The following is a 27,205-nucleotide window of genomic DNA, read 5'->3' as shown; positions in this document are numbered from 1 at the left end:
AGAAATTAAGACAGGGTTACAATGCACCAATTTCATCATAGTCATATAGCACAAAAGCAGATGTAACTTGTTCATGCTGACCATGTCTACCTGAGCTAGTCCTATGGTATTTGCCTCCATTTTACCCATATCCCAAACCCTTCCTGTCCATATACCTGCCTACATGTCTTTAAAAAGTTGTAATTGTACCCGCCTCTTTAGCTTCCTCTGCAACTTGTTCCATGCACTTTCCATGTTCTGGGTGGAAAAAAATGCTCACCAGTTTCCTTTTAAATCTTTCCCCTCAAAATTATGCTAATCACATTGACTTCACAGCATTTCAATTATGTTAGAACTAAGTTGATTCACAATCCAATCAGTTCATTACCAAGTCATATAAGATGACCCACAATTCTGAATGTGGTCTGTGTTCTGAAATCTTGACAAGAAATTATTCCAGTCTCCAGGGCAATAGAGTAAAGAACAATAAAAATCAATCTTCAGAATCAGAAGACTAAGATATAAAGAATAATTAGATAACATTGAATTTTCAAGCAAGAGTCATGTAGAACTTCATTAGAAGTATTCAAGATAACAGGACATTGGCCTTAATTTTCAAATTCTTATCATTGGAACACATTGATTGCAGCATTATTGAATAACCCATCATCTTAAATTAAAACATCTTAAACTTAAAATATCTAACAAACAGTGTCAAGGAAGAAGAAAAATTATAAAAGGCTACAGATGCTGGAAATCTGAAATTTAAAAAACAAAATGTTGGAAACATTCATTAAGTCAAACAGCATTTGAGAAAAAGAAAGTTAGTACATCAGTTCAGAGCTCGGTGTCAGAACTGAAACATTGACTGTTTCTCTCTCCACACATGCTCTCTCACCCCTGAGATTTCCCCAGTATTTTCTGTGTTTGTTTATATTCAAAATTCAAGATGAAGTGGATTTAAATAAAAGGTGTTTAGCCATAACCTTTTAATTCAGCAGGGGTTTCTTTCTTTCTAAGCAAGACTGAAATAACTTTTTTTACACATTTGTTTATCTTTCTCAATTGACTGAAACATTAACTAATAATTTATAAATCACAAAGTCAATAAAACATTTTTTGCTAAATGGAAATGAGATATCGTATGGATTTTCAAACTACGCTCTTATCACTTTTCCCATCATCATAGCAGAGCTGTGCAACAAATTTTGTTGCAGAATAATGGCAAGGATATTGCTTATATTAGAGTAATTCTGCTTTTAACTATATGATGAGAATGCAATATATTAAAAATCGATTTTCATCTTAATAATTCATGCAGCTAGATACCTTTTTCACTTATCCCATTTCTAATTTATATCAATCAATATTTATGTTTAAACTCCAAGGACCCGAGATTCATCTTTCTCCAATGTTTACAACATAATTCTGGGGTAAACACAGCATTTTTAGCCTATTTTATTTGCCCTACCATTTATACTTTGATGTTAATAGTAGTACTTTAAAGTCATCTATATTCTTGCAAAGATCTTAAATCAGATAACCTACTGCAAAGTTGCATTTCGTGCAAATTCTGCAATAACACATACAGGTATCTAGTTCTACATTCTGGACAAAGTAACCATCTTCAAGTCATGATTCTACCCTGATTCTGACAAAGACCATCTCCCATCAGTCAACATCAAGGGAGAGGGCAATTCCGAGTACAATTCTGGTTAAAGAAAAGAGATTTAACGTCCTTTAGTAGTGTTATAATGTAAAGTAGAAGGAGTAGGTAGTTTACTGAGAGAGCCAGAGCGGGTTAACGCCGCTAGCAACTCAAACTGCAGCCAAGCTGCGATGGGCTCAGCGGGGGGAGCTCTACTCACATGTGCTCCGCCGTCACCCCGGGTGATTGGAGGGACTGGATCCCAACCGGTCAGAAGCCTGAGCCGAGAACCAGCGGCAGGAATACCGGTAGCGGCCTACAGAGCTAAACCAGCAACGGCAAGCGTCCCGCCCACAGAAAGGCCTCTGTTAGCAGCCGCCCGCTCACTAATGTTAAATGCCCCCTCTCAAGTCCTTGGCCAAAGGACTGCACTTTTGTTCAAAGACTCACCGATAAAAGTGAAGGCCCCCATCCTCCGTACGGCAGGGAATTTAGCCGCCATCCGTCTCCGGAACTGTTTGCTTTAACACCGACCCCTGACCTCAGCAGGCGGGCAGTTTGAAGCCGGGTGGGTCGGTGTCGAGATTGTGAGCAGTCGCTGCTCCCTCTGGTCCGGCCAGCTGTGGAATGATGTGCTGGAAACAATGACCCATCGTACGCTTAAACCTGCTTTAGCAGCCTGTGTTATCACATCGTAACAAGATTTTAAAAACAGTAAACGCCGGAGAAGCTCAACATCTGTGGAAAAGGTGACAGATTTCCAACATCTGCAGTTTATTTTACTACATCCGTCCATTGCAGAAATTTCATTTTAGGCTGGGGTGCCTTAGGCATTGGTGGTAAAATGTTAGGGTTCACACACAACCTCGAACTTGTGATTGCAAATGCGTATCTTGGGGATCAAAGTGATTCAGAAGTAGTTGGATGACTTTTCTTCCTGAAATCTTGTTCTCTCCAAGAGGTGGCGAATACATTATTCGGAGCCTCACGTCATGTCAAAATCCTTCCAAAAATAGTATCAATAGGAACTTTTACTGCATACCTTCAACAAATGTTAAACACAAAGTGCACTGCAGATGCTGTGGTCAAACCAAGACGTACAAAAAAAGCTGGACGAACTCAACAGGTGATGCAGCCCGACCTACTGACTTCAACAAATGTTGTCGCTCCTGTTTCATATCACAGTATAACCCAATTGCTCAAGCCTTCAACTAGCTGCCCATTCCAAAGTTTTGACTCTCCTCTCCCCATACAATGTAACATCTCATTAAAAGTATACTCCTCATCAACCTAGTATTTACTTATATTGTTATTACCTCCCTTTGGCTTTTTCGTTCATCTTTCAAAACTATTATTGTGGACCCATCTCTAAAACACACTGGTCCCTTCCACAGTTCTTAAATTAACAATATTGACTCCGACTTTGACAGTTATACTTTCACCAACTGAGGAGCTGCCTGGGACCACATTCACTTGTTTCTGTTTTTATTTATTCTTATCTAGCCTAGGAATACCTGAAGTAACTCCATTCCCACAGCTATCAACTGCGGCATCCCCCAAGGATCTAATTTAAACTTTCTCATATCTATTACTCCGTAAAAGCCAAGTATCAGATTTGCACAAGCTGATGAGATATAGCTGACTCGCTACACCTACTGTGACCTCCCTGCTGCCTCTAAATGTGAGATCACTTGTGCAACAACCATTTAAACAACCTGATCACTGATCAAATCAGAAGCCCCTGCATAAAGAAATGTGATCATCATATCTGTCCCCACTGATCTTCCAAATGGCACTCTTCTCCATCTCCTGTGTATTGCTACCTAATTCCTTGAAATCATTATTACTTCCTTCTGAAATATTTTATGCATTAAAGTAAGTTGGTTTAATATTGTCAGATGTATGTGAAAGCATTCTTTTGTCATGGTTACTTGAAATGACCAGGAGACGCAGACAATTCTTCGAGAAGTTTAAACCTTTATTTGCAAACAAAGGCTGAGGCAATCAATGAACTTGTCACCGAAAGCCCGCTGAGCTCTGGTGTACAGCATTCTTTATAGTAATTTCTTGTTACATTTCAGTTTTATCAGCATACACAATCAATTTTTAGTTGCATATCATCTATACATTAACTAATCAATCGCTTTTGCCTAGCTCTTGGTGCGCCACCATTATTTCTCTCCAGTTCGCATTGGGGCCCCATTCCTGGCCAAGGTTATTTTTTCAGACAACCTCCCTCACATTACATTTCCTGCTCATACCATCCTGTCCGCCACCGTTATCTCTTACTAAACAAAGGCTGAGTATAATACATGGAGTACATTTCAGCTAATTAGTGCTGCTAGCTAAACAGGTGTTCTTTAACTGCCACAGTATGTAGCTAAGAGAATACAAGGTATCTAGTAAAACAATACATAGCAAAATGCGTCTAGTAAAATAATACATAGTAATATTCAGTACATAGGAGTGATTACATAGTAAATAGCTAGTACATAGCGGTTATATTTCAGGTATATATAGTGATTATGTCGGGTATATTTCTCAATACTTTCAGATTATTTCATCATGTTAGTGCATCGAGTCATTCTTTGAGTCATGGTATTTAGATTTAAAAGAGATAATCAATAATAATATTATTGATGACTTGATCTGCAGAGAGCGTGACAGTCATCTTAATCCAGTGCCATTTTGTAGATAGCCCAATCATCTTTTTAAATGCACAATACACTAACTCTCCTACAGCCATAAATTTTATTTGTCAGTCTACACATTTGGCCACTCCACCTTCTTGCATCATCTCCTTTGTGGAACCAACATATTTACTCAATCATGAAGAAGTGACATCAGTGGCTATACTTCACTAGGAGTTTGAGGAGATTTGGTATGTTACCAAAGTCACTAGCAAATTTCTGCAAATGTACAGTACAGAGCACGCTGATAGGTTGCATCATCCACCTGCTTTGGAGGCTCTAATGCACAGGATCAAAAGAGGCTACGGGGGTTTGTAGACTCAGCCTGCTCCATTGTGGGTGCAAGCCTCCCCACCATCGAGGACATCTTCAAAAGACAGTGTAGCAAGAAGGACACCCACCACTTGGGACATACCCTCTTTTTATTACTACTGTCAGGGTGGAGCTACAGCAACCTGAAGATCCACACGTAACATTTTAGAAACAGCTTCTCGCCCTCTGCCATTAGATCCTGAATGGGCCATGAACACTAATTCATTACTCTTCTTTTACCCTATTTTTATTGTAATAAAATATAGTAATTTTATAGTAACCTTACGTTTATACGTCTTACACTATAATGCCATAAAACAACAAATTTCACGACATATGTCAGTGATAATAAATGTGCTAATAAGATCTATTAAAGATCCCAATAAGCATTAGAAAGGTTGCAGAAAAGATTTACCAAAATCATTCCAAGGTAAGACAGACAGACATACTTTATTGATCCCGAGGGAAATTGGGTTTTGTTACAGTTGCACCAACCAAGAATAGTGAAGAAATATAGTAATATGAAACCATAAATAATTAAATAATAATAAGTAAATTATTCCAAGTGGAAATAAGTCCAGGAACAGCCTATTGGCTTAGGGTGTCTGACACTCCGAGGGAGGAGCTGTAAAGTTTAATGGCCACAGGCGGGAATGACTTCCTGTGACGCTCAGTGTTGCATCTCGGTGGAATGAGTCTGGCTAAACGTACTCCTATGCCTAACCAGTACATTATGGAGTGGATGGGAGACACCGTTTCCCACCATAGCCCTGTACTCCGCCTCATCTCCCTTGCTGATGCATCCAACTATGGCAGAGTCATCAGAAAACTTCTGAAGATGGCAAGATTCTGTGCAGTAGTTGAAGTCCGAGGTGTAGATGGTGAAGAGAAAGGGAGACAGGACAGTCCCCTGTGGAGCCCCAGTGCTGCTGACCACTCTGTCTGACACACAGTGTTGCAAGTGCACGTACTGTGGTCTGTCAGTCAGGTAATCAATAATCCATGACACCAGGGAAGCGTCCACCTGCATCACTGTCAGCTTCTCACCCAGCAGAGCAGGGCAGATGGTGTTGAACGCACTGGAGAAGTCAAAAAACATGACCCTCACAGTGCTCGCCAGCTTGTCCAGGTGGACGTAGACATGGTTCAGCAGGCAGACGATGGCATCTTCAACTCCTAGTCAGGGCTGGTAGGGGAACTAGAGGGGGTCTAAGTGTGGCCTAACCATAGGCTAGAGCTGCTCTAGAACAAGTCTCTCCAGGCTTCATTTACTTGAATAGATTAGAGAAGATGGGTTTTCTTTCCTTAGAACGAAGAAGTTTGACAGGGGTATTTAGATCAATAAGGTTTCAGATAAATTAGATAGCTACTGTCCTATTGGTGGGGAGGTCAAGAATTGGGGGCAGAAAATAAAAGTGATTGGCGAAAGAAGAAAACGTAATGTGAGGAAAGTAATTAAAATGTTGGATGCACTGCCAGGATTGTATGAGTGAAACTCAATTGTAGGATTCAAAAGAGAGCTGGATAAATACATAAAAAATAATTTGTAGGTTAGGGAAGTGGGTGGGATGAGGTAAATAGTTCTTACAAGGAATCAATGCAGATTTAATGGACTGAATTCAGTGATTAATTGATCCAGTCAGCAGGGCAAGTGATATGTTATGGCTGTGCTAGATGGAATTTACAGATGCTTATGTAAACTAGAGATAAAAGTCCTCAGTAAGTGTTCACAGATCAGGAAGCTATGGCTGGAGACTGGGCTGTAGATATTGCGACACATCAAGGAATAGAGACTTACCCAGGTACTTTGCAGCAGAAAATAGTCACATCCCACTATATGGGGTCTTCTGATTTGAACTACAGACAGGGACAGAAACAGACGCATGGGAACTTCAGATGTCAGGATGACCAAAGTTAGGAAGATTTGCTAAATCAGAGAATAGTAGATTGGGTAGGGGAAAAGTACTCATAAGGGAACTGATAAAGAATATGGTACAAGGTCAGATACAGTCCAAGTCTAAGGGTATTTCAACTGATAAGGCTGGTGGTGACAAAAATACTAAAGCATCAAAACTGTGCCTATAGCATTTAAACTAAAATATTTGTGCTGAGAGACTAAATAGAAATAAATAAGTTTGACCAATAGTCACTACAGATACATAACAGCTGTTTAATAGACTGGGACTTAAATACTGAAGGATTCTTGATACTTCAGGTTCACAAAGTGCAAGGTAAAAGTGGAGGAGTGACTCTGGTAATTAATGACATTTTAGAACGAAAAGGTGAGATCAGAAAACCAAAATGGAGATGTGATTTGCATAAAGCTAAATTAAAATAATTATATAGGAGGAAATAAAAGACCCAAAATCTGTGATTAACCAAAAAATTTGAAGATAGTATGAAAATTAAAGGAAAACTATTATTATTGTGCAAAGATGATTGACAGTAAGAATATTTAACAGAATATTATAAAAGCAAAGAATTTCGAGATTAAAGATTAAGGAAGGAAAAATTAGAATGAAAGATTAAGATCTCTGCCCAGAAATGTTAAAAATAAATTGTAAGGAGTTTGTATACCTATAAAGTTAAGAATAACATGGTATTACAGTAAAGATTGTAGCACAGATAAAGCAGTGTCTGATTGGCAGTAGGCAAAGAGTGGGAATAAAGGGAGCCTTTCTTGGTTGGCTGCCGGTGACTAATGGAGCTCCACAGGAGTCTGTGTTGGAACCACTTCTTTTTATGTTATATGTTAATGATTTTGGAGATGGAATTGATGGTTTTATGACCAGCTTTGTGAACAATATGAAGATAGGTGGAAGGGCAGTTAATGTTGAGGAAGCAGAGAGGCTGGCAGAAGGACTTAGCCATATTAGGAGAATTGGCAAAGAAGTGGCAGATGGAATACATGCCATGAAGTATATGGTCATGCAGTCTTGTAGAGGAAATAAAAGCTTAGACTATTTTGTAAATGAGATAAAATTTAAAAAGCCTAGGTTCAAAGGAACTTGGGTGTCCTCTTGCAGGATTTCCTAAAGGTCAAGTTGCAGGTTGAGTCAGTGGTGAGGAAGAAAAATGCAATGTTAGCATTCATTTCAAGGGGATTAGAATATAAGAGCAAGGATGTAATGTTGAGGCTTTATAATCACTGGTAAGATCTCACTTGGAATAGTGTGAGCAGTTTTGGGTCCCTTATCCCTAAAGGATGTGCTGACATTGGAGAGGGAGTAGGTTTATGAGAATGATTTTGGGAATGAAAGGATTACAATATGAGGATTGATTGATGGTTCTGGGCTTGTAGTCACTGGAATTCAAAAGAATGAAGGAGCATCTGATTGAACCATATCAAACGTGGAAAAGTCTCAACAGAGTGAATGTTTCCTGTTGTGGGGAATTCTAGAACCAGAGGATACAGCCTCATGAGTATAGGGACCTCCATTTTGGACAGAGATGAGGAATTTCTCTAATCAGCGAGTGGTGAGTCTGTGGAATTCACTGCAACAGGTGGCTGTGGAGTCCAAGTTATTGGGTATGTCCAAGGCAGAGATAAATGGGTGGGTTCTTGGTTCGTTAGGGCATGAAGAGGTACAGGGAGAAAGCAGGAGATTGGGGCTAAGAGGGAAATGGATCAATCATGATAAAATGGTGAACCAGACTAGATGGGCCAAATGGCCTAATTATGCTCCTATATCTTGTGATCATATAAAAAATGAGTCTGGATTAATATTGACAAGCAGTCAGATTGCCAATTTTTTAAACTGATATTTTACATCCATGTTCACTCTAGAGGAAAAAACAAAAACAGCTGTAAATCCAGGAATGGGAAGGAGGGAGGAACTTGGGAAAAGTACCATAACAAAGGAAATAGTTCTAATGAAGCTAATATATCTGTGATCTCGATGATATGTTGGTTTTTATTTTCCATGTTTTCTGAGATTGTGGGAAGATCCCATTTGACTGAAAATGATGTGATCAGATCACTAACATTCAAGGCACTTGAAAAAATTCAAGGCTATCAGACCAAATGAAAGGGAAATAATTTTCAATTAATTTATTGATTTACTTGATGAGCCTGTGATCCTGTGGGTGTATTGAATAGGCATTTTATTAGGTGCCGTATCAAACATAGCAAAAAATAAAATGTTGTTCAGGAGGTAACATATTAGCATGGATGAAAACTTAGCTAGGTAACAGAAAAATTAGAGTATGCATAAATAGATTGGTTTTTTTCCGGTAGCAAGTAGTGTACCTCAGATATTAGTGTTGGGCTTTAACTTTATTCAATATTCAATCAGTGGCCACTTTATTAGGTACAAGAGTGGAACCCAGTGTGGTTTTCTACTGCTGTAGCCCATCCACTACAAAATCTGGCATGTTGTGCATTCAGAGATGTCCTACACACCACTGTTGTAACACATGTTTATCTGAGTAACTGTCACATTCCTGTCAACTTGTGCCAGTTTGGCAATTCTCCTCTGACCTCTCTCATTAACTCACATTGTCGCTCACAGAACTGCCGCACACTGGATTTTTTTTTGTTTTTCGCGCCATTCTCTGTAACCTCTGGAGACAATTGTGAGTGAAAATCCCAGGAGATCAGCAGTTCAAGGTTCTCAAAATCACCCCATGTTGCATCACAGTCAAAGCCACTTAGATCACATTTCTTCCACTTTCTGATGCTTGGTCTGAACAACAACTGAACCTCTTCTTCTGACTTTTTTTTGCTGTTGGCAGTCCAACTTTAAGGGGCATTACTACCAGCAACTGGACTGGGGTGTGGTGCAGAGAATCAAGGAAAAAATCCTTACTACTTCTCTTTCAAATGAAAGCTAAATTACCCCAAAAAGCCCAATAAATTGTAAATAATGAAAAACAATATTGTGAATTAAATTAAATTTACTCCCATAACTTAAGTTTTTAAATGAAAACTATCAATCCCCAAAAATTGTAATGAAGCCTGCATTTGATTGCTTTCAACATTATGTGCTTCACACTGTAATAATATATAGTTTGTTCAACTGTTTTATAATGATGATAAAACATACTCAACCCAGAATAATATCTTCCAACAAATATCAGGATTAATTAATCATAGTATGCCCAATTATAAGTTGCATCAAAATAATTCCTTCCCTTCTTGTTTTACACCTTCCTCCCATAAACCCAACAGTTTTATGTATTCTATAAAGGTGTCTCCCTTTATGCTTATTATCAAACAAGTCGTCATAAACCCCTACCAACCCCTCAGCTTCTGATTTGCTAAGTGGGAGATCTGTATCCGCAGTTAAAATTTTACAGCTTTCTTAGCTAAAGAATCAACCCACTCCTTCCCCTCAACACCTCTGTGTGCAGGGACCCATAAGAAGCAAACATATAAACCAAGGATGGCCAACCTTTTACATTCCATGCATCAATTTTTTCACGCACGAGTTCAGATGCGCCATACAACTCTTGTACCCCCATCCAATTCTTGTAAAAGTACGTTACTATAGACATATTTAGCATTTTTACATGATATATTGATTTAATATAAAAACAAGATAAACATTACTTACCTTAATGAGACTTTTAACAAATATATTTTGTCTGCTTTTGATTTCTTCCTTTTTCTTAATCACATATTCTTGCCATGACTCAGACCCAAGCACTAGCTTCAATTTTCCTTCTATTTCAGTCTGATGTTGTGTCGATAAGATCTTGTCTTCTATTATGTGAGCAAGTGTTTTCACAAACAATACACAATGGTTTTCCTGAAGGACCCGCTATAAATAACAACTAATTTTCCCACTGTCATTGAATTCACGCTTACTATCACTTATTGCTTTTCTTTTGCACTGTGATGAGTAACTGAATGTAAAAACAAGACTTAATTTTCGAAAAGGTACAAAACTGCAAATGTTCACAAAGGACGAACAAAGCGCAACTCTGTAGCGCACGAGTGTCAATTAAGCCACTTTTGTCGCATGTGCCATAGGTTGGCCATCCCTGATATAAACCAATACTGTACACAAAATAGTGTTTGATGAGCTTCCAACAGTAAGTCTGACCTACTGCTGGAATGACCTTTTTTAAGACTCATCAGAATGGAAAAGGAATCTGAACAAATTACAACTTTACATTGGACAAATTTCCTCCACCCACTGTAAGCCTAAAATGCTGGCAACCAGTTCTACTGTATATACTAATAAATGGTTAGTAAGTCATTTATTTATTGTTACTTGTAATTCAGGCACAGAAACAGCCGCACTAACATTCCCGGTTAAATTATCTTTTGATCCACCTGTAAAAATGGTGAACATAATAAGTAATTTTCTTTAATATATTGATGAACTGACATACTATTAGGCATAACAGAATCCTTAGACCTTTTTAAATCAGCTGAACTCATTTGGGGGGGGGGAATCTGTATGCTTTTATGCATTGAGTTGATGGCACATGATTGGCTGATTAGATATTTCCATTCATGAGCTGGTGTAAAGATGGACCCAATACTGTAAAGTGGTCACTGAGTGTAGGTTACGTGGCTTGAATGGGAAGATGAAAGTACGGCTGCTAAGTTTGCTGATGATGTAGATAGGTGAGTAGGAAAGCAACTTGTGAAGAAGTTATATAGCCACAAAAGACCACATATTGTTTCCCTATTATCCAGCACTTAAAGAGATTGCAGAATTCTGAAATGCAGAGTAACCTAGTGTGATCCTCAAAAGGCTAGTATACAAGGACAACAAGTAATTGGGAAAGCTAATATGCTATCATTTATTGCTAGCAAAATTTAATACAAAGGCAGTGAAGTTATTTTTCAATTATGCTTCAGTGAGGCTTTGGAAATTATGCTTTGGGGAGTACGCATCTGGAGTACTATTTATGTAATTAGTTTTCTTATTTAAGGAAGGATGCTAATGCTTTGGAAGCAGTTTAAAGAAAGCTTATTAATATCTGGAATGACAATGTTGGTTTTTATCTGCTCAAGGAGAGTAAGTGGAGACTTGCAAATTTCTGCAAGTGTACAATGAGAGTATTCTGAATGGTTGCGACACTGCCTGCTGTGCAGGCGCAGATACATAGAATTGGATGACGTTTAGAGGGTCGGCCAGTTCCATCACAAACACTATCCCCCACACTATCAGGGACATCTTCAAGAGGCTTGCCTCAAGAAGGTAGCATCCATCACAACAGACCCTCACCATCCAGAATATGATCTCTTCACCTTTTTACAACCAGGAAGGAGGTACAGAACTCTGATGACCCATACTCAATTTTGTAAGGACAGCTTTTTCCCCTACATCATCCAGTTTCCAAACAGTCCATAAACCCACAAACATTACCTCGTTTTTCATCTTTGGAACTGTTTATTTATTTTGTAACTTAAAGTAATTTTCAGGTCTTGCACCATTCTGCTGCCGCAAAACAACATATTTCAGTACATATGTCAGTGATAATAAACCCGATTCTTAGTTATAAACATATATAACCCTAAAATGTCATGACAGGATGGGATGTGGAGAGGAGGTTTTGTGCTGTTAGAAACTCGGAGGTTTAAAATTGATGTATCATCCCTTAAGATCGATTGGGAAATCACAGTTTCCAAAATAGATTATAAATACATAAATTGCAGTGTACATTTCTGAGTTCCAAGTTGCAATAGTGATCAAAGACACTAATAGCGTTTTCAAAGAGATGCAATTGAATGGATAAAGCCAGAGAAGATCTAATAAATGGAATGATAAGAGCAAAGAATATGAGGACTGATTAAAGTAGAATAAAAGCAAATTCCTATTTACGATATTAATATGTTAATGTCAGAAGTGTAGTGCCACACAGTACTACCTCATGGTAAAAACAGGAGTAAGCACCAAATGTTTCCAGATCAGAGGGTGCTGCCAAATGGAGGGTGACGGCATCAGAGTCCATGAGTTCAGAAATGACTCACCAAGCATGTACAGAAAATGACAAGGAATACTTTATTTTAAGAACAAACATCTAGAGGTTACAGAAAAATGCAGCATGTTGTCAGAGAGGTCACATTAATGTGTGGTTTTACTCAGATCACACCTCTGAGAAATTATACAAGAATTGCAAGAGGAGAAATAGTGTATGGTGAACATTAAAAAAGACAGATTTTGGATTCATCTGCCAAGGACGGGTGCCAACTGCCATGTTTACAGATACTAGATCGCTATATTAAGCTGATACATGGCAGACATGTAGCTGAGAGACAGGAAATGCCAGAATGGATTTTCTTCCACTTGGCTGTACATTCTTTTGGAGAAAGCAATCTTAGTAGCTCCTCTTTGAGGCAAGTAACTGTTCAAATGAGTGGAAGCAATAGAACGTGAAAAGTTCTGCCTTTATCGAGTTGTAAATGGCTAACAAAGTGATGAGGTTAAACACAAAGGTGTTGTTGCATTTGGTTGATTACAAAGGATTCTACCAAACAATCCAACCTACCACTACAATACCGGAAGATGTTCTATATTCCTCAATAAAGTGGGATGGTGTATAGGTTCAAGTTTTACAGGAGACGTCAGGTGAATTAGAAGACATTTGATACTTAATTCAACAGAAGCTGTTAATTGTTGTTTGTAAATAGCAACCTAAGAGATTGAATTATATACAGAATTAATGTTTTATGAATGAGAGCATGTGTTGCAAAAGCTCTGCACGTGCTCAGAGCTCTTCAAAGATGAAATGGGGTAAATGGCAGGCAACACAGTTCTACAGCTGGAAAGAACCACAGCATATTAAAACAAGCAAGCGGCAAATGGGGTTCATGACCAAAGCAGAAATGCTGAGTTTAAGTAAAAGGATGACACGTCTGTTTAAAATCAATCACTTTTCATTCCATTGCAGCAGGAGAAAATGAGTTGCAAACAGAAGAGTACCAGTAAAGAAACAGGGACCAATCTCAATGTCACAAAAGCTTACTATAATTAAAAGCTGAAAAAAAAGATACATTTGACTCATGAAATACCTTTAAACATTTGAAAGGTGTTACGAATGCAGCAGTGATGAATATGAAACTGAGACAGGGTTTATAAACAAATCCCAAGACTTATTAACCTCTGCTCAAAACTTAGAAAAGTAAAAAAGTGACTAACTTAACCAGAAGTTAACAGTTAGACTGCAATATTTAACAAACAGTTGAATGTAGAAACTGTTCTTAACGAGCTCTCATCCAAGCACAGACTTAAAGTGGTAAATTCAAAAGTCCATGTGATTTATACAGTCATTAAGGAGAGACTTCCCTGAAACAACGATTCCTTTGAAGTAACGACAAATCTGTCAATCCCACAGCCCAGAGATGCCTTGTTCGAAGAAATCACGAGGAAATAAAAGGAACTGACCTTTTGACTGGAGGGTGGTCACTGCACAAACCTTCTTGACCTTGCAGGGGTTTAACTCAAATGTGCATGCCACAATTCCTGAACAAAGTCACAAAGGTCTATCATTCCCAAGATGCTGAACGACATTAATTTTATCCAATCATTTGAACTTGAATAGCTCCGGTAATGCCTTCACTCTCCAATACTGGACTGTAAGGGAAAACTAAACACGCAACAAACAAAACCGGCGGAGCCTCCACACCTCCGACCGACAACAACAACGTTGCACAATAATAAAAATGAGAACTGTGTCACAGACTGTGGCTTGGTTTAAATACTGTTTGGAAAATGCCATTATGTGACATAACATCATCCCACGGTCATGAGACAATTACATCATCCCACGTACAAGACCATTACATCATCCCACTGTCCCGTTCAAACTGTGAATATGTAACAAAGGAAACTTGAAAACACAAGATAAGTGTTAACTATAAACAATCATGGCTATAGACTCACTGGACAAATGCAAACTGAAATTAAAAATATCTAAAAATTGAAAAAATAAAAAGTAGAATTTGATGTATTGAGTTAACTGTAACAACCTTGACAGCTCTGCAGCTGAACTAATAAAACTGATAATAGACAGAGAACCTGATGATGGTATTGTAGAAGCAATTTCTGTTTTCACCAGGGAGCAGCTGTTAGATGATTTTTGCATGTGTTTTTAAGGAGCAGGAAAGAAAATTACTGTCTGGAACCAAATGAGAGTAACTAAACAATAGTGCATTCTTAAGGCAGCTGTCAAAGAAAAAACAAAAATAAATCATGAAGAACTGGACGAGGCATTTACAGTATTATAATGCCAGCAGGTATTCCTATCTTGGATATCAAGCTTGGCCTTTGTGGATCCAAAGTGTTCTACACTGAAAACAGTTGAAGATATCCTGCCAGATCTAAGTGGAATAAATAATCTTCATTGTCCTGGAGTTTGCAATCCTGGTTTCATAATAAGATTTTGTTCCTAAACAGCATCAACACATCTTTGAGAGGTTTTTGATTCATATTGCGATTAGCACCACACCAGAGGAGTGTCAACAAAGACCTGATAGACTTGCTGGTGTAAAGACCATAGCAGATAACGTGTGTTTTGTGGAAAGGTAAACAGAGCTAGAGCTAGAAACAACTTGGAAGCAGAGTTCGACTATGAGAGGAAAATGAGAGCCTCAATGAAGATGCAAAGGGAATCAACATGAAGAAACTAAAGTTCAGACTGAAACGTGGGTCATATGGCCACTTCAAAGGAGCTCAAATCAGATCCAGCAAGGGTGAAAGCCTGGAAGGTAATGCAAGTCAGATAAATATTGTGCTGTAAATACTTGCCTTGGGGATAGTTGTGTGAACCACCGAAACACTGACAGGGAAATATGTATGATGCAATGCAATTTCCATGATAGAATAGAGCTGAGTCAACAAGCAGATGCCTCAGAAAAAGCCTTAACACAACTAAAATGCAAAGCAAATTAACCAACCATAGTCATTATAACACAGAAGGAGGTAATTCTATATATTAAATGACATTCCCCATGTCTTTTCTCATAGACCTCCAGAGTTTATTTCATGCAAGTGCCTACTGAATTTCATTTTGAAATCATGGGTCATCACAGATTATCCCTATTACCTTTCTTGAACAAAGGAATCCTCCAATGGCCAGCGAGGATGCAAAGTTCAACACCAAAGACGCAGCTATCTCTTCTCTTGCTTATGTAGTACCTGAGGAACTGTGTATCCTGTCCAACCCTGGGGACTTATCCATCCAAATTTTTTTCAAAAATTCCAGGATATCTTCTTTCTACATGCAACATGTTTTAGCATGTTAACCTGTTTTACAAATTCCTTACAAACATCAAGGTCTCACTGGTAAATGCTGAAGCAAAATATTCATTATGAACCTCCCCTACCTCCTCTGACTTCAGGCATTTGTTTCCACTTCTATCCCTGATCATTCCAGTTATCCTGTTCCTCATAGACATGTAGAATGCCTTGGGATCTTCCTTAATTCTACTTGCCAAGGCCTTCCTATGCCCCTGACTACCTTTCCTAATTTCATTCTTAAGCTCCTTCTGGTTTGCTTTTGATTCCCTAGAGCCCTGTCTTATCTTTGCTTCCTAAACCTTAAGCAAGGTTCTTTCTTCCCCTTGTCTAGATGTTCCCATCTCTTGTCAACCATGGTTCCTTCATCCTACTGTTCTTCCCTGCTTCAATGGGACAAATTTATCCAGAACCTCATGCATGTACTCCCAAAGCAGCCTCCACATTTCCATTATGTTTTTGCCTGAGTATATCTATTCGCGACTCACCGTCCAAAATTCATGCCTAATAGCATCATAATTCTCCTCCAATTAAATATTTTCCCATTCTGTCTGCACCTATCCCTGTCCAAGTCTATGGTAAAGGTCAAGCAATACATACAAAGTGCTGGAGGAACTCAGCAGGCCAAACAATATCTGGAAGTTTTGGGCTGAGACCCTTCAGCCAGCCCTGAATGTCGACTGTACTCTTTTCCATAGATGCTGCCTGACCTGCTGAGCTTCTTCAGCATTTTGTGTGTTTCGCTCGGATTTCCGGCATCTGCAGATTTTCTCTTGTTTATGCTACAGTAAAATTATGGCAGTTTTGCACAGGAGATCATATCTGACAAATCTTGTGGAGCTTTTCAAGATAAAAGTAGGGCAGTGGATGTTATCTTTATGGACTTTAGTAAGGCCTTTGACAAGATCCAAAATGGAAAACAGATCTGGAAGGTTAGGTTGCATGGAATTCAAGGGAGTTAGTGAGGTGAATTTATAGTTGGCTTGTTGATAAAAAGCTGAGGTTGATGATTGAAGGTCAATTCTCCAATGAGACCTGTGACTAATGGGGTGCCCCAGGGGTCAATGTTGGGAAATCTGTTTTTTACACAGACTTAAATGATTTCAATATAAATATACATCACATAATTAACAAGTCTGCAGATGATACTACATTAGAAGATATTGTCAATGGTGAAGCAGATTACAATGAATTGCAAAGAGATCTTCATCAGTTAGAGAGATGGGCTGAAGAATAGCAAATAAAATTCAATTTAGATAAGTGTGAGGTGATGCATTTTGGATATTCAAGCAAGGGTAGGATCTGTAATGTAGTATATTCACTGTGATATATTATTCACTATATTACAGTGAATGGCAGGGAAGTCTAAAACTAGAGGGCACAGATACAAGAGAAGTGGAGAGAGAGGTAAAAGAGACCTCCTGGGTAACTCCTTTACACAGACTGTAATGAGTACTTGGAATGAGCTGCTAGACAAAGTGATGAAGATAGATACAACTACAACACATTAAGAGGCATTTTGATAGGTGGATATATGGAGGGGAGGGGTTTGAGGGTTTATGAGTTGAATGTGGGACTAGCAGGGAGAATGCTAAGGTTGGCAAGGACCAGCTGGGTAGCAAGGCCTGTTTCCATGATGTATTACTCCATGACTCTATGCTATTATGCAGAACTGTTTACAACTTGGAGGAGAGTTCGGAAATAATGATTTTCTTATAGTCTCTCTTCCTGTTATTTGCAGTGGTTGTGAGATAGAACAGTGCCATTGAAGTTAAAAAATCAGCTCTAGCATTGTATACTTAGAATTTCAGTCATAATGTTCCAGTCTGGGGTGTCTATCATGCAGATAGATACATTCAGAAAAAAAATCAGTCTGCTGAACATTGTTGTAACTTCACCCATCTGCATTCCATCCCACTCTGGCTTGAAATTTATGAAACCATAAGAAATAAAAGCAACGTTCAGTCCCCCATGACAGCTTTACAGCCAGTAAATCATAGCACTACTTTCCTGCACTAACCACATCAAATTCTTTCTTGAATACATTCATCACTAAGCCTCCATAGCTCTTTTGAGTAGAGAATTCCAAAGGTTCGCTTTCCTCCAAATGAAGAAAGGTTTCTTATCACAATCCAGGATGATAGATCTCTTATTTTGGAAAGCTGGTTTAGGAGAACTTGCCAAGGGATACATTATCCCTAAGTTACCCTGTTCAGGCACAGTCTGCTCAATCCTTCCTTGGGTAGAGAAGCCACATTTGTCCCCAATAACCCTGATGCGATCTCATCAAGTAATCGTAACTACACTTGCACTCAAATCCTCTTGCAATAAAATCCACATAACATTTGCTTGCAGTACCTGCACGTTAAATTTCAATGAGCAATGACATCAAGATCTATATGCTAATATATTTCAAATTCACCATTAAAAATAAATCCTGCTTCTCTATTTCACTAGTAAAATGTACAACCATACATTTTTGCTTATTTTGTCCCATCAGCTATGTTCATCTTCTACTTAACCAGTCTATGTTTCCCTAAAGCTTCTTGGCATTCTCCTCATGGTCCACAAGGCCACTCAGCTTTGTAGCATCAGCAAAGATTACTATGCTGTACTTAATATCCTCATCCAAGTAGGTATAAAGCTGGGAAGGGTGAGGAAGGGAGCTCAGTAAATTATGTATTTTCCTGCCTGAAGTACTCATTTTCTGGTACTTTTATTTGCAAATATTTCTTGTTTGTATCTGCTCTAAGTGGTATAGGCTGCAATTTTGGAGAATGTGTGAATAGAACTAAGCTGAACCATTCCCGATTTTATGCTATAATGAATATCGCTGCTAAAGCAGTGTCCGCTGATGGGGTCAAGATTCTGACCTGAGGTATTCCTGCAGTGGTGGCCTGAGAGCTGAGAAATTTTGGCTTCTGGCAGGCGTAGTCATCTTCTTTTGAGCCAGAAATTAGTCCAAACATTGGAAAATTAAAAAAAAATTTAATCCCTATTGACTTCAACTTAATTTGGACTCTATGGTAACATATTCACTTCACTATTGCTTAACTGCCAGAGTAACCTCCACACCTCTAGCATAGTTGTCTTGCATCACAATCCTGACCATAACAGTAGAAAAGATAAGGACAAGAGTATAAGAACAAGAACAAATAAGAACAAGGAGAGCAAGTCCCTTCGGTCTGCTCTTCCATTCCATATGATTAGGATCCATTTTCCCTCATCCTCAAATTTGGTCTTTCCCAAAGCCCTTGATTGCCTTCAGAATAAAATCTACCTGAGATTTCAGTATATTTAAGGATTAAATATCTCGGCCAAAGATTCACAACTTTCTAAGAGTCTTAAATAAATGATCCATTATTCTGTTACTGTATATTTTGGTCTAAGATTCTTCCGCAAGGGAAATATTTATGCTTTCGATCTTTCTAAGAAACTTAAGTAAAAACAGAAAATTCAAGAAGCACTCTGTAGGTCAGGCCACATGTAGAAAGAGAATCAGAGTTATCATTTAAGGTCCGAGATCTTATCAGATCTCTGCTCTAAGAATCTTACATATCTCCATAACATTGCCTTTCGTTCTTCTAAACTTCAATGAATACAGACAAGCTGTTCAAACTTTCCTCCTCAGAATTCCCTCCAAGTGAAACTGTCTTCATTAATAATGCATTATTTTTTTACTAAGAGCACAAAAACTATTCACAGTATATTTCACATGGACTCACTGGTAGTGCATTTGTAATTAGACACTCTTACTTCCATACATCAACCCTTTAAGGCCAGCAATCCTTTCGCCTTTCTAATCGCATGCTGCACCAATGTGGTAGTTTTTGCTATTTCATATACAGATCCACAAACTTCAGCTTTCTGCAGTCTTTCTTCTTTTAAATAGTAATTTGTTTTATCATTTTTCTTTCCAAATTGAGCAACTTCATATTTCCCATACTATACTCCATTAGCCATTTTTTTGCACAGTCTCGTAACCTATCAATATCCCTGTAAGCTGCTTGCATCTTTCTCACAGCTGCATTCCCACTTACTTTTGTATCATTTACAAATCCGGCTAACACTACATTCACTTTCTTTAAATCATTTTGTAAATGGAAAGACTTCATACTTTCTCTTTATTCTTATACTATTTCTTATCTATTTGCCACTCACTGTCTCTACCATGTGTGTGCTGTGTATACAAAGAGGGAGGTAAGCCTTTTGCAGTGCCAAGCTTCAGTGCTATGTATGCTGCATTAAGGTGTGAGTAGTTCCACCTTTTACCTCTGTCCTGCAGTTTATCAAATCATTTTTAAGCTGATAACTAAGCATGAGTTTACTATCATACATTGTGGCTTACAGTTTGTAGCTTGGGCTGGGTTGGACCTGTAACAGACTTTCTTTAACCCTGTAGAGTGTCTCTTTATCTCTTTGCTACATGATCCCCCACTAATGCAATACAGAATTAAGAAATCACTATTCCCTACTACAATTTATATTACAAACAAGGATTAGTGATCCACACTAATCCTTGCAGCACCCCATTGGTTATAAATGGTTGAAAATAATCTCAATCCTTATGTGTTACTTCCTGCTGGTTAGCCAGTCTTCAGTCCATGCTGATTTATTACTTCCAACGCCATGAGTTTCTGTATTGCCGAGGAACCTGTTGCTTGGTACCTTGCCAAATGCCTTTTGAAAATGCAAATACATTGCATTTCCTTGTTCCCCTGTATTAGTCTGACTGATATTTCTCAAAGATCTCAAATAAAGTTGTATGACTTGATTTCCCTTCATGAAGTTGTGCTGATTCCGTTCAATCAGAATATGACTTTCCAAACGTCTACTGTTAATTGATGCTAACATTTTTATCAATAGTTAACATTAGGATTAGACCTTAAGACCATAAGACAAAGGAGCAGAAGTCAGCCATTCGGCCCATTGAGTCTGCTCCACCATTTTGTAATGAGCTGATCCATTCTCCCATTTAGTCCAACTCCACTGCCTTCGCACCTTAACCTTTGCTGCTCTGGCTACTCAGATACCTATCAATCTCTGCCTTAAATACACCCAATGACTTGACCTCCACTGCCACCTGTGGCAACAAATTCCACAGATTCACCACCCCCTGGCTAAAACAATTTCTTCGCATCTCTGTTCTGAATGGGCGCCCTTCTATCCTTAAGTCATGCCCTCTCGTACTAGAATCCCCCACCATGGGAAACAACCTCGCCACATCCACATTGTCCATGCCTTTCAACATTCAAAATGTTTTTATGAGGTCCCCCTCATTCTTCTAAACTACGAGGAATACAGTCCAAGAGCGGTCAAATGTTCTTCATATGTTAACCCTCTCATTCCCGAAATCATTCTAGTGAATTTTCTCTGAACCCTCTCCAATGTTAGCACATTCTTTCTTAAATAAGGAGCCCAAAACTGCACACAGTACTCCAAGTGAGGTCTTACCAGTGCCTTATAGAGCCTCAACATCACATCCCTGCTCCTATACTCTATTCCTGTAGAAATGAATGCCAACTGACTCAACCTGGAGGTTAACCTTAAGGGTTGCCTGCACGAGGACTCCCAAGTCCCATTGCATCTCAGAACTTTGAATTCTCTCCCCATTTAAATAATAGTCTGCCCATTTATTTCTTCTAGCAAAGTGCATGACCATACACTTTCCAACATTGTATTTCATTTGCCACTTCTTTGCCCATTCTCCCAATCTACCCAAGTCTCTCTGCAGATTTTCTGTTTCCTCGGCACTACCGGCCCCTCCACCTATCTTTGTATCATCAGCAAACTTATCCACAAAGCCATCTATTTTATAATCCATATCGTTGATATACAACCTAAAAAGAAGCAGCCCCAACACAGACCCCAGTAGAGTACCACTGGTAACCGGCAGCCAACCAGAATGGGATCCCTTTATTCCCACTTTCTGTTTCCTGCCCCCACATATGTAACTTTCCCGTAATTCCATGGGCTCTTATCTTGTTTAGCAGCCTCATGTGTGGCACCTTGTCAAAGGCCTTCTGAAAATCCAAATACACAACATACACTGCATCTCCCTTGTCTAGCCTACCTGTAATTTCCTCAAAAAATTGCAATAGGTTTGTCAGGCAGGATTTTCCTTTAAGGAAATCATGCTGAGTTCTGCCTATCTTGACATGTGCCTCCAGGTACTCCGTAACCTCATCCTTGACAATCGACTCCAACAACTTCCCAACCACTGATGTCAAGCTAACAGGTCTATAATTTCATTTTTGCTTCCTTGCCCCCTTCTTAAATAGCAGAGTGACATTTGCAATCTTCCAGTCCTCCGGAACCATGCCAGAGTCTATCGATTTTTGAAAGATCATTACTAATACCTCCGCAATCTCCACAGCTACTTCCTTCAGAACACGAGGGTGCATTCTATCTGGTCCTGGAAATTTATCTACCCTTAGATTATTCATCTTCCTGAGTACTTTCTCTGTCACAATTGTGACTGCACACTCTTATCTTCCCTGACACCCTTGAATGTCTGATTTATTGCTGATGGCTTCCTCAGTGAAGACTGATGCAAAATACTCATTCAGTTCCTCCGCCATCTCCTTATCTCCCATTACAATTTCTCCAGCATCATTTTCTGTTGGTCCTATATCTACTCTCACCTGTCTTTTACTGTTTATATACTTGTAAAGCTTTTAGTATCCCCTTTGATATTATTTGCTAGCTTCCTTTCATAGTTCATCTTTACCCTCTTAATGACCTTAGTTTCCTTTTGTAAGCTTTTAAAAACTTCCCAATCCTCTGTCTCCCCACTAATTTTTGCTTCCTTGTATGCCCTCTGCTTTGCTTTTACTTCGGCTTTGACTTCTCTTGTCAGCCACGGTTGCATCCTTTTCCCATTGAAAAATTTCTTCTTTTTCAGAATATATCTGTCTTGTACCTTCCTCACTTCTCACATAAACTCCAGCGACTGCTGCTCTGCTGTTCTTCCCGCTAGTGTCCCTTTCCAGTCAACCTTGGCCAGTTCCTCTCTCATGTCACTGTAATTTCCTTTACTCCACTGAAATACCGACACATTGGATTTCAGCTTCTCTTTCTCAAATTTCACAGTGAACTCAATCATGTTATGATCACTGTCTCCTAAGGGTTCCTTCACCTCAATCTCTCTAATCACCTCGGTTCATTACACAATACCCAATCCAGTACAGCCGATCCCCTAGTGGGCTCAACAACAAGCTGTTCTAAAAAGCCATCTCGTAGACATTCTACAAATTCTCCCTCTTGAGATCCAATGCTAACCTGATTTCCCCAATCCACTCACATGTTACAATCCCCCACAATTATCATAACATTGCCCTTCTGTCAAGCCTTTTCTATTTCCTATTGTAATTTGTAGTCCACATCACTGCAGCTGTTAGGAGGCCTGTATATAACTGCCATCAGGGTCCTTTTACCCCTGTGATTTCTTAGCTCAACCCATAAAGATTCTGCACCTTCCGATCCTATGTCACCTCTTTCTAATGATTTATTATCATTTCTAACCAATAAAGCCACCCCACCCCCTCTGCCTACCCGCCTATCCTTCCGATACACCGTACGTCCTTGGACATTCAGCTCCCAGAGACATGCATCCTTTAGCCACGTCTCAGTGATGGCCACAATATCATACCTGCCAATCTGTAGCTGTACGACAAGATCACCCACCTTATTTCTTATGCTGCATGCATTTAAGTACAACACCTTAAATACAATACTGGACTTTAGTTTTTGCTTACCAGCAGTTTTTGATTACCAGCACATTTAACTGTGTTTGCCTCCTATCTTTTTTTTTCCGTAAGTTTTCCAAACCCCTAGTGCAGAATCTCAGGATTTTGAATCATGCTTGTGATGAAATAGGACCTTCTAACTCCAAACTAACCATTCTTCCGGAAGGAACAAAAGTCCTCCTGAGCATATGAAATGTTCTGCTCTCAACATAACCCAGCTCAATTGTAAAGCACTGAGTGCAATTTCTAAGCATAATCACCTTTTTTCTATTCACAGTGTGAGTGCTGTGATTATACAACAGAGAATGGTGGTCTATTTTGTATTGTGAACTTGGGTTCAGTTAGAGCAGTGTTAGGATCTTTTCAAACTGATACTTTAATAGGTGACACAAAGATATTTTAATTGCATTTGTCAACTGAATTTGAGTTAACATATAAGTATTCATGCAATACTGTTGATGTCTATTGCTATATTAAGAAACTGGTATTGATAATTGCATATCTTTGCATATTGAGTACACCAGTTTAGAATGAGAAATAAAATCTGAAGACCCAGGATCTAATAAAACCCATCAAGAATAAAATGAGCTAGTAATGAAAATATACTGAAACAGGAATTTACATCTGAAAGTTGGCAATAAATTGATTTCAGATTAACCTTTAAACATACTGTAATTAATATTAACAATGTTAATCTCAATATTATATTTAACAAAGCACAGATAAGGCATGATATAATTGAATGGATAAAATTGCATAGTTAATATGCAGCTCACTGTTACCAGCCAAAGAAACCAATCTATTAATATTCATTGTTAATAAGACTGCGAACTATGGACAATCTTGATTAGAACTATTCTGAGTACTCTTGCAGTGATGCATTTTTAAAAGGTAGGCATTAAAAACACAGAGGTTGTGTACTATCAAGCTGCAGACATTGTGTCATTTATATTATTGCAGCAGAGCAATATGCTGCTTGGGACAACTTCAGCCGTCTAGTTTTAAGTTAGACAAAATAGTACAATTTAGTACATTGAATCTGCTATTGAGACAAGACTTTTGGTACTATAAATGACATAGCACACATCCATGATGTATGAGGAATAATATCAAAAGCCAACAGTGCAATAGCATGTTTCATGAATGCCTTAGTATATCTATTGGAATATTTAAAAATATTCTTGGAATAAAACACTTCTCTCATTTTTAGCTCTTAAAATATACAGTCTTAGATGGGAAGATATATTTTAACTGTATATTTGTAAAAAGTTGTATCATTTTGAAATGGTTTTGCAGTTAAATATAATCCTAATGAGTGATGAGGTCTCAGCAGAGTCAAAATTAAGTCATAACTGGTGCTGTGAAATCACATTCAAGCTCTGTTGGGCACTTAGTTCCAATTCTATAATTTTTTCACCTGTGAAAATTCAGAACTTTGTTAGTTTAATGTTAAACACGTAAGTTTGTCCAACACAAAGCAACATAATCTTGATTATCTTTGTGGGAGGGATTATGGATTATGTTTTTGATGGCTCCGAAGAATATATAATATCCTCAGTTCCAGGAAACCTGACATGTTTCATGGAAGTATGAGAATAGCAAGATGAATTCTTATCCCTACATTTTTCTGCTCAAAACTGGGTTTAATCATCCAAGTACACATGGAGATCTTCACTGAACAGCAGTCAGGAATAAATATTCCGACTGAACTTATGCTTTTCTTCTACAGGCGTTTGATTCAAAATAATGGAAGCCTCTTCACCACAATGGTATTAACGTCAATCCACTGTCAGAAATGCATTCAAAAAAGGCATATAAGAAGCAAGATCTCATCCTATTAAAAACAATCGTTAATAAAATTAGACCAATACAATAAGACAACTATTGTTTTAATCATTAAGTACTGTAATACATCTAGCAGTGTACATATTCATATTACACATAATAGTAAATGCAGTGATGAAAGAAAAGCTGTAATATATCTCACTATCTTACTTGTTATAAAATTAACTTTCTGATTTGAGTCCTGATGAAGGGTCTCAGCTGAAACATCAATTCTTTATGCCTTTCTGTAGATGCTGCCTGACCTGCTGAGTTCTTCCAGCACTAGATTTCCAGCATCCGCACAATTTTTTGAGTTTATAAAATCAACTCATTGCTTTTTTTAATTTTATGGAAATAGTGGGTACATAATGTCCAAATAGCAGGATAAATCCAATCCAACTAATTACAATTCCATCAATTTCCTGTCACTAATCAGCAGAGTGATGTGAAGTTTTGTTGACAGTGCTATCAAGGAACACATACTCACCAAAAATCTACCCACCAATGTCCTGACAAAGGGTCTTGGCCCGAAACATCGACAGCACTTCTCCCTATAGATGCTGCCTGACCTGCTGCATTTCACCAGCATTTTGTGTGTGTTGCTTGAATTTCCAGCATCTGCAGATTTTCTCATCTTTGCCATCAAGGTCCAGCTCATTTTCAGTATAATTACTTATATCCTTGATCCATATATCAATTAAAGAGATGACATCAAGATTCCAGGTTAGGTAAGGATGCCTGTCCTTAATGTCAGAGCAATGCTTGGCCAAAGGTGGCTTCAAGAAAGTCCTGCTTGAACTGGAGTTAATGGGCACCAATGGGTAACTGTTACCAAGAAGGATAAGGGTAGGAGTGCATGAGAACACCACCATGGTTCTGTCACAACCATGGACTTTGCTGTAGGTGCAACAGGCTTGGCAATTGCTAATTACTGTTCCCTTATGGCGGTATTTAACTCCCTTCCTGTCAGTGTAGTGTTGTCGAGACTTGAGCAAAGTACAGCAACTCACGCTCCCTGCTTACCTTCGGCCTTGTATTTTGTTTCGTTTCGACTGACGCTGGAAACGAATGGTATTCATTTAGTCTTCATATATTACGTTCAGGTATGGTGTTGGCATCTAACTTTCAGTTTGAGGGTTTTAGTTAATGGCCCTGTTGGCCTAGCATTTTTTTCCTTTCCCTTAAAATCCGGCAAAGTTCGTATTAAAATCTGAACAGTCGACTCACTTCAGTGTCTCTCTTTCTGCACTTAGGCCACACCTGAACAACTTCACAGGTTCCCTACACGTCACACACTTTAATGACTTAGAAATATAATACTATCTCACTGGATCTAAATTCTGGAACACACTTCCCATCAGTTCTGTAGGGGGAAACTTCAAAAAAGGACTGTAAGAAGACATTTCATCACACCTTCTAAAGACTAGTTATGGATGAAAATTACGGTTAATGCTGGCTTTACCAGCAATGCCCACATACCAAAAATGAAGAAAAAAAGATAAAGGGAGGAACTGCAACAAGTTTCTTTTCTTTTCACTCCGATGGCTTATTAGCCACCAGTGATCCAAAGTATCAGAAAGAATGGTAGTGAATTGGAGGTAAATCTGCAGGAAACACAGGATGTACCTCCCCAACAGACTATCCATACACAAGAAATGAATGATCAGATTTCTGCTTGTCCTTGCTTTAAATGATGCTTTCTGACTTCACTCCTGAATGTCCAAGCCATCATTTTAAGCTAGTACTGTGGCAACCCACTTTCTGCACAGGCAAACTGGCTCACAAATAGCCAGCACACGGGGGGAGACT

At 38.6% G+C, this 27,205-nt stretch overlaps 1 protein-coding gene across 2 annotated transcripts in view; it reads right to left on the bottom strand.

Annotated features, from left to right (window-relative positions):
* tatdn1 (TatD DNase domain containing 1) overlaps positions 1 to 3,403 on the bottom strand; it is a 76,714-nt gene extending 73,311 nt beyond the window's left edge. The window contains exon 1 of one of the 2 annotated variants that reach the window (XM_059979968.1): positions 2,078 to 3,403. In XM_059979968.1, the coding sequence (XP_059835951.1) occupies positions 2,078 to 2,129 (52 nt within the window). In that variant the 5' untranslated portion in view covers positions 2,130 to 3,403. The remainder of the gene's footprint in view (positions 1 to 2,077) is intronic. The other variant, XM_059979977.1, reaches the window with a different exon arrangement.
* Between the last annotated feature and the right edge of the window lie 23,802 nt (positions 3,404 to 27,205).

The sequence above is a fragment of the Hypanus sabinus genome, chromosome 1 (assembly GCF_030144855.1).
Source record: "Hypanus sabinus isolate sHypSab1 chromosome 1, sHypSab1.hap1, whole genome shotgun sequence".
Lineage (NCBI taxonomy): Eukaryota > Metazoa > Chordata > Chondrichthyes > Myliobatiformes > Dasyatidae > Hypanus > Hypanus sabinus.
Note: the sequence above shows the minus strand (reverse complement) of the source record. Positions and strands in the feature narration are given on the sequence as shown.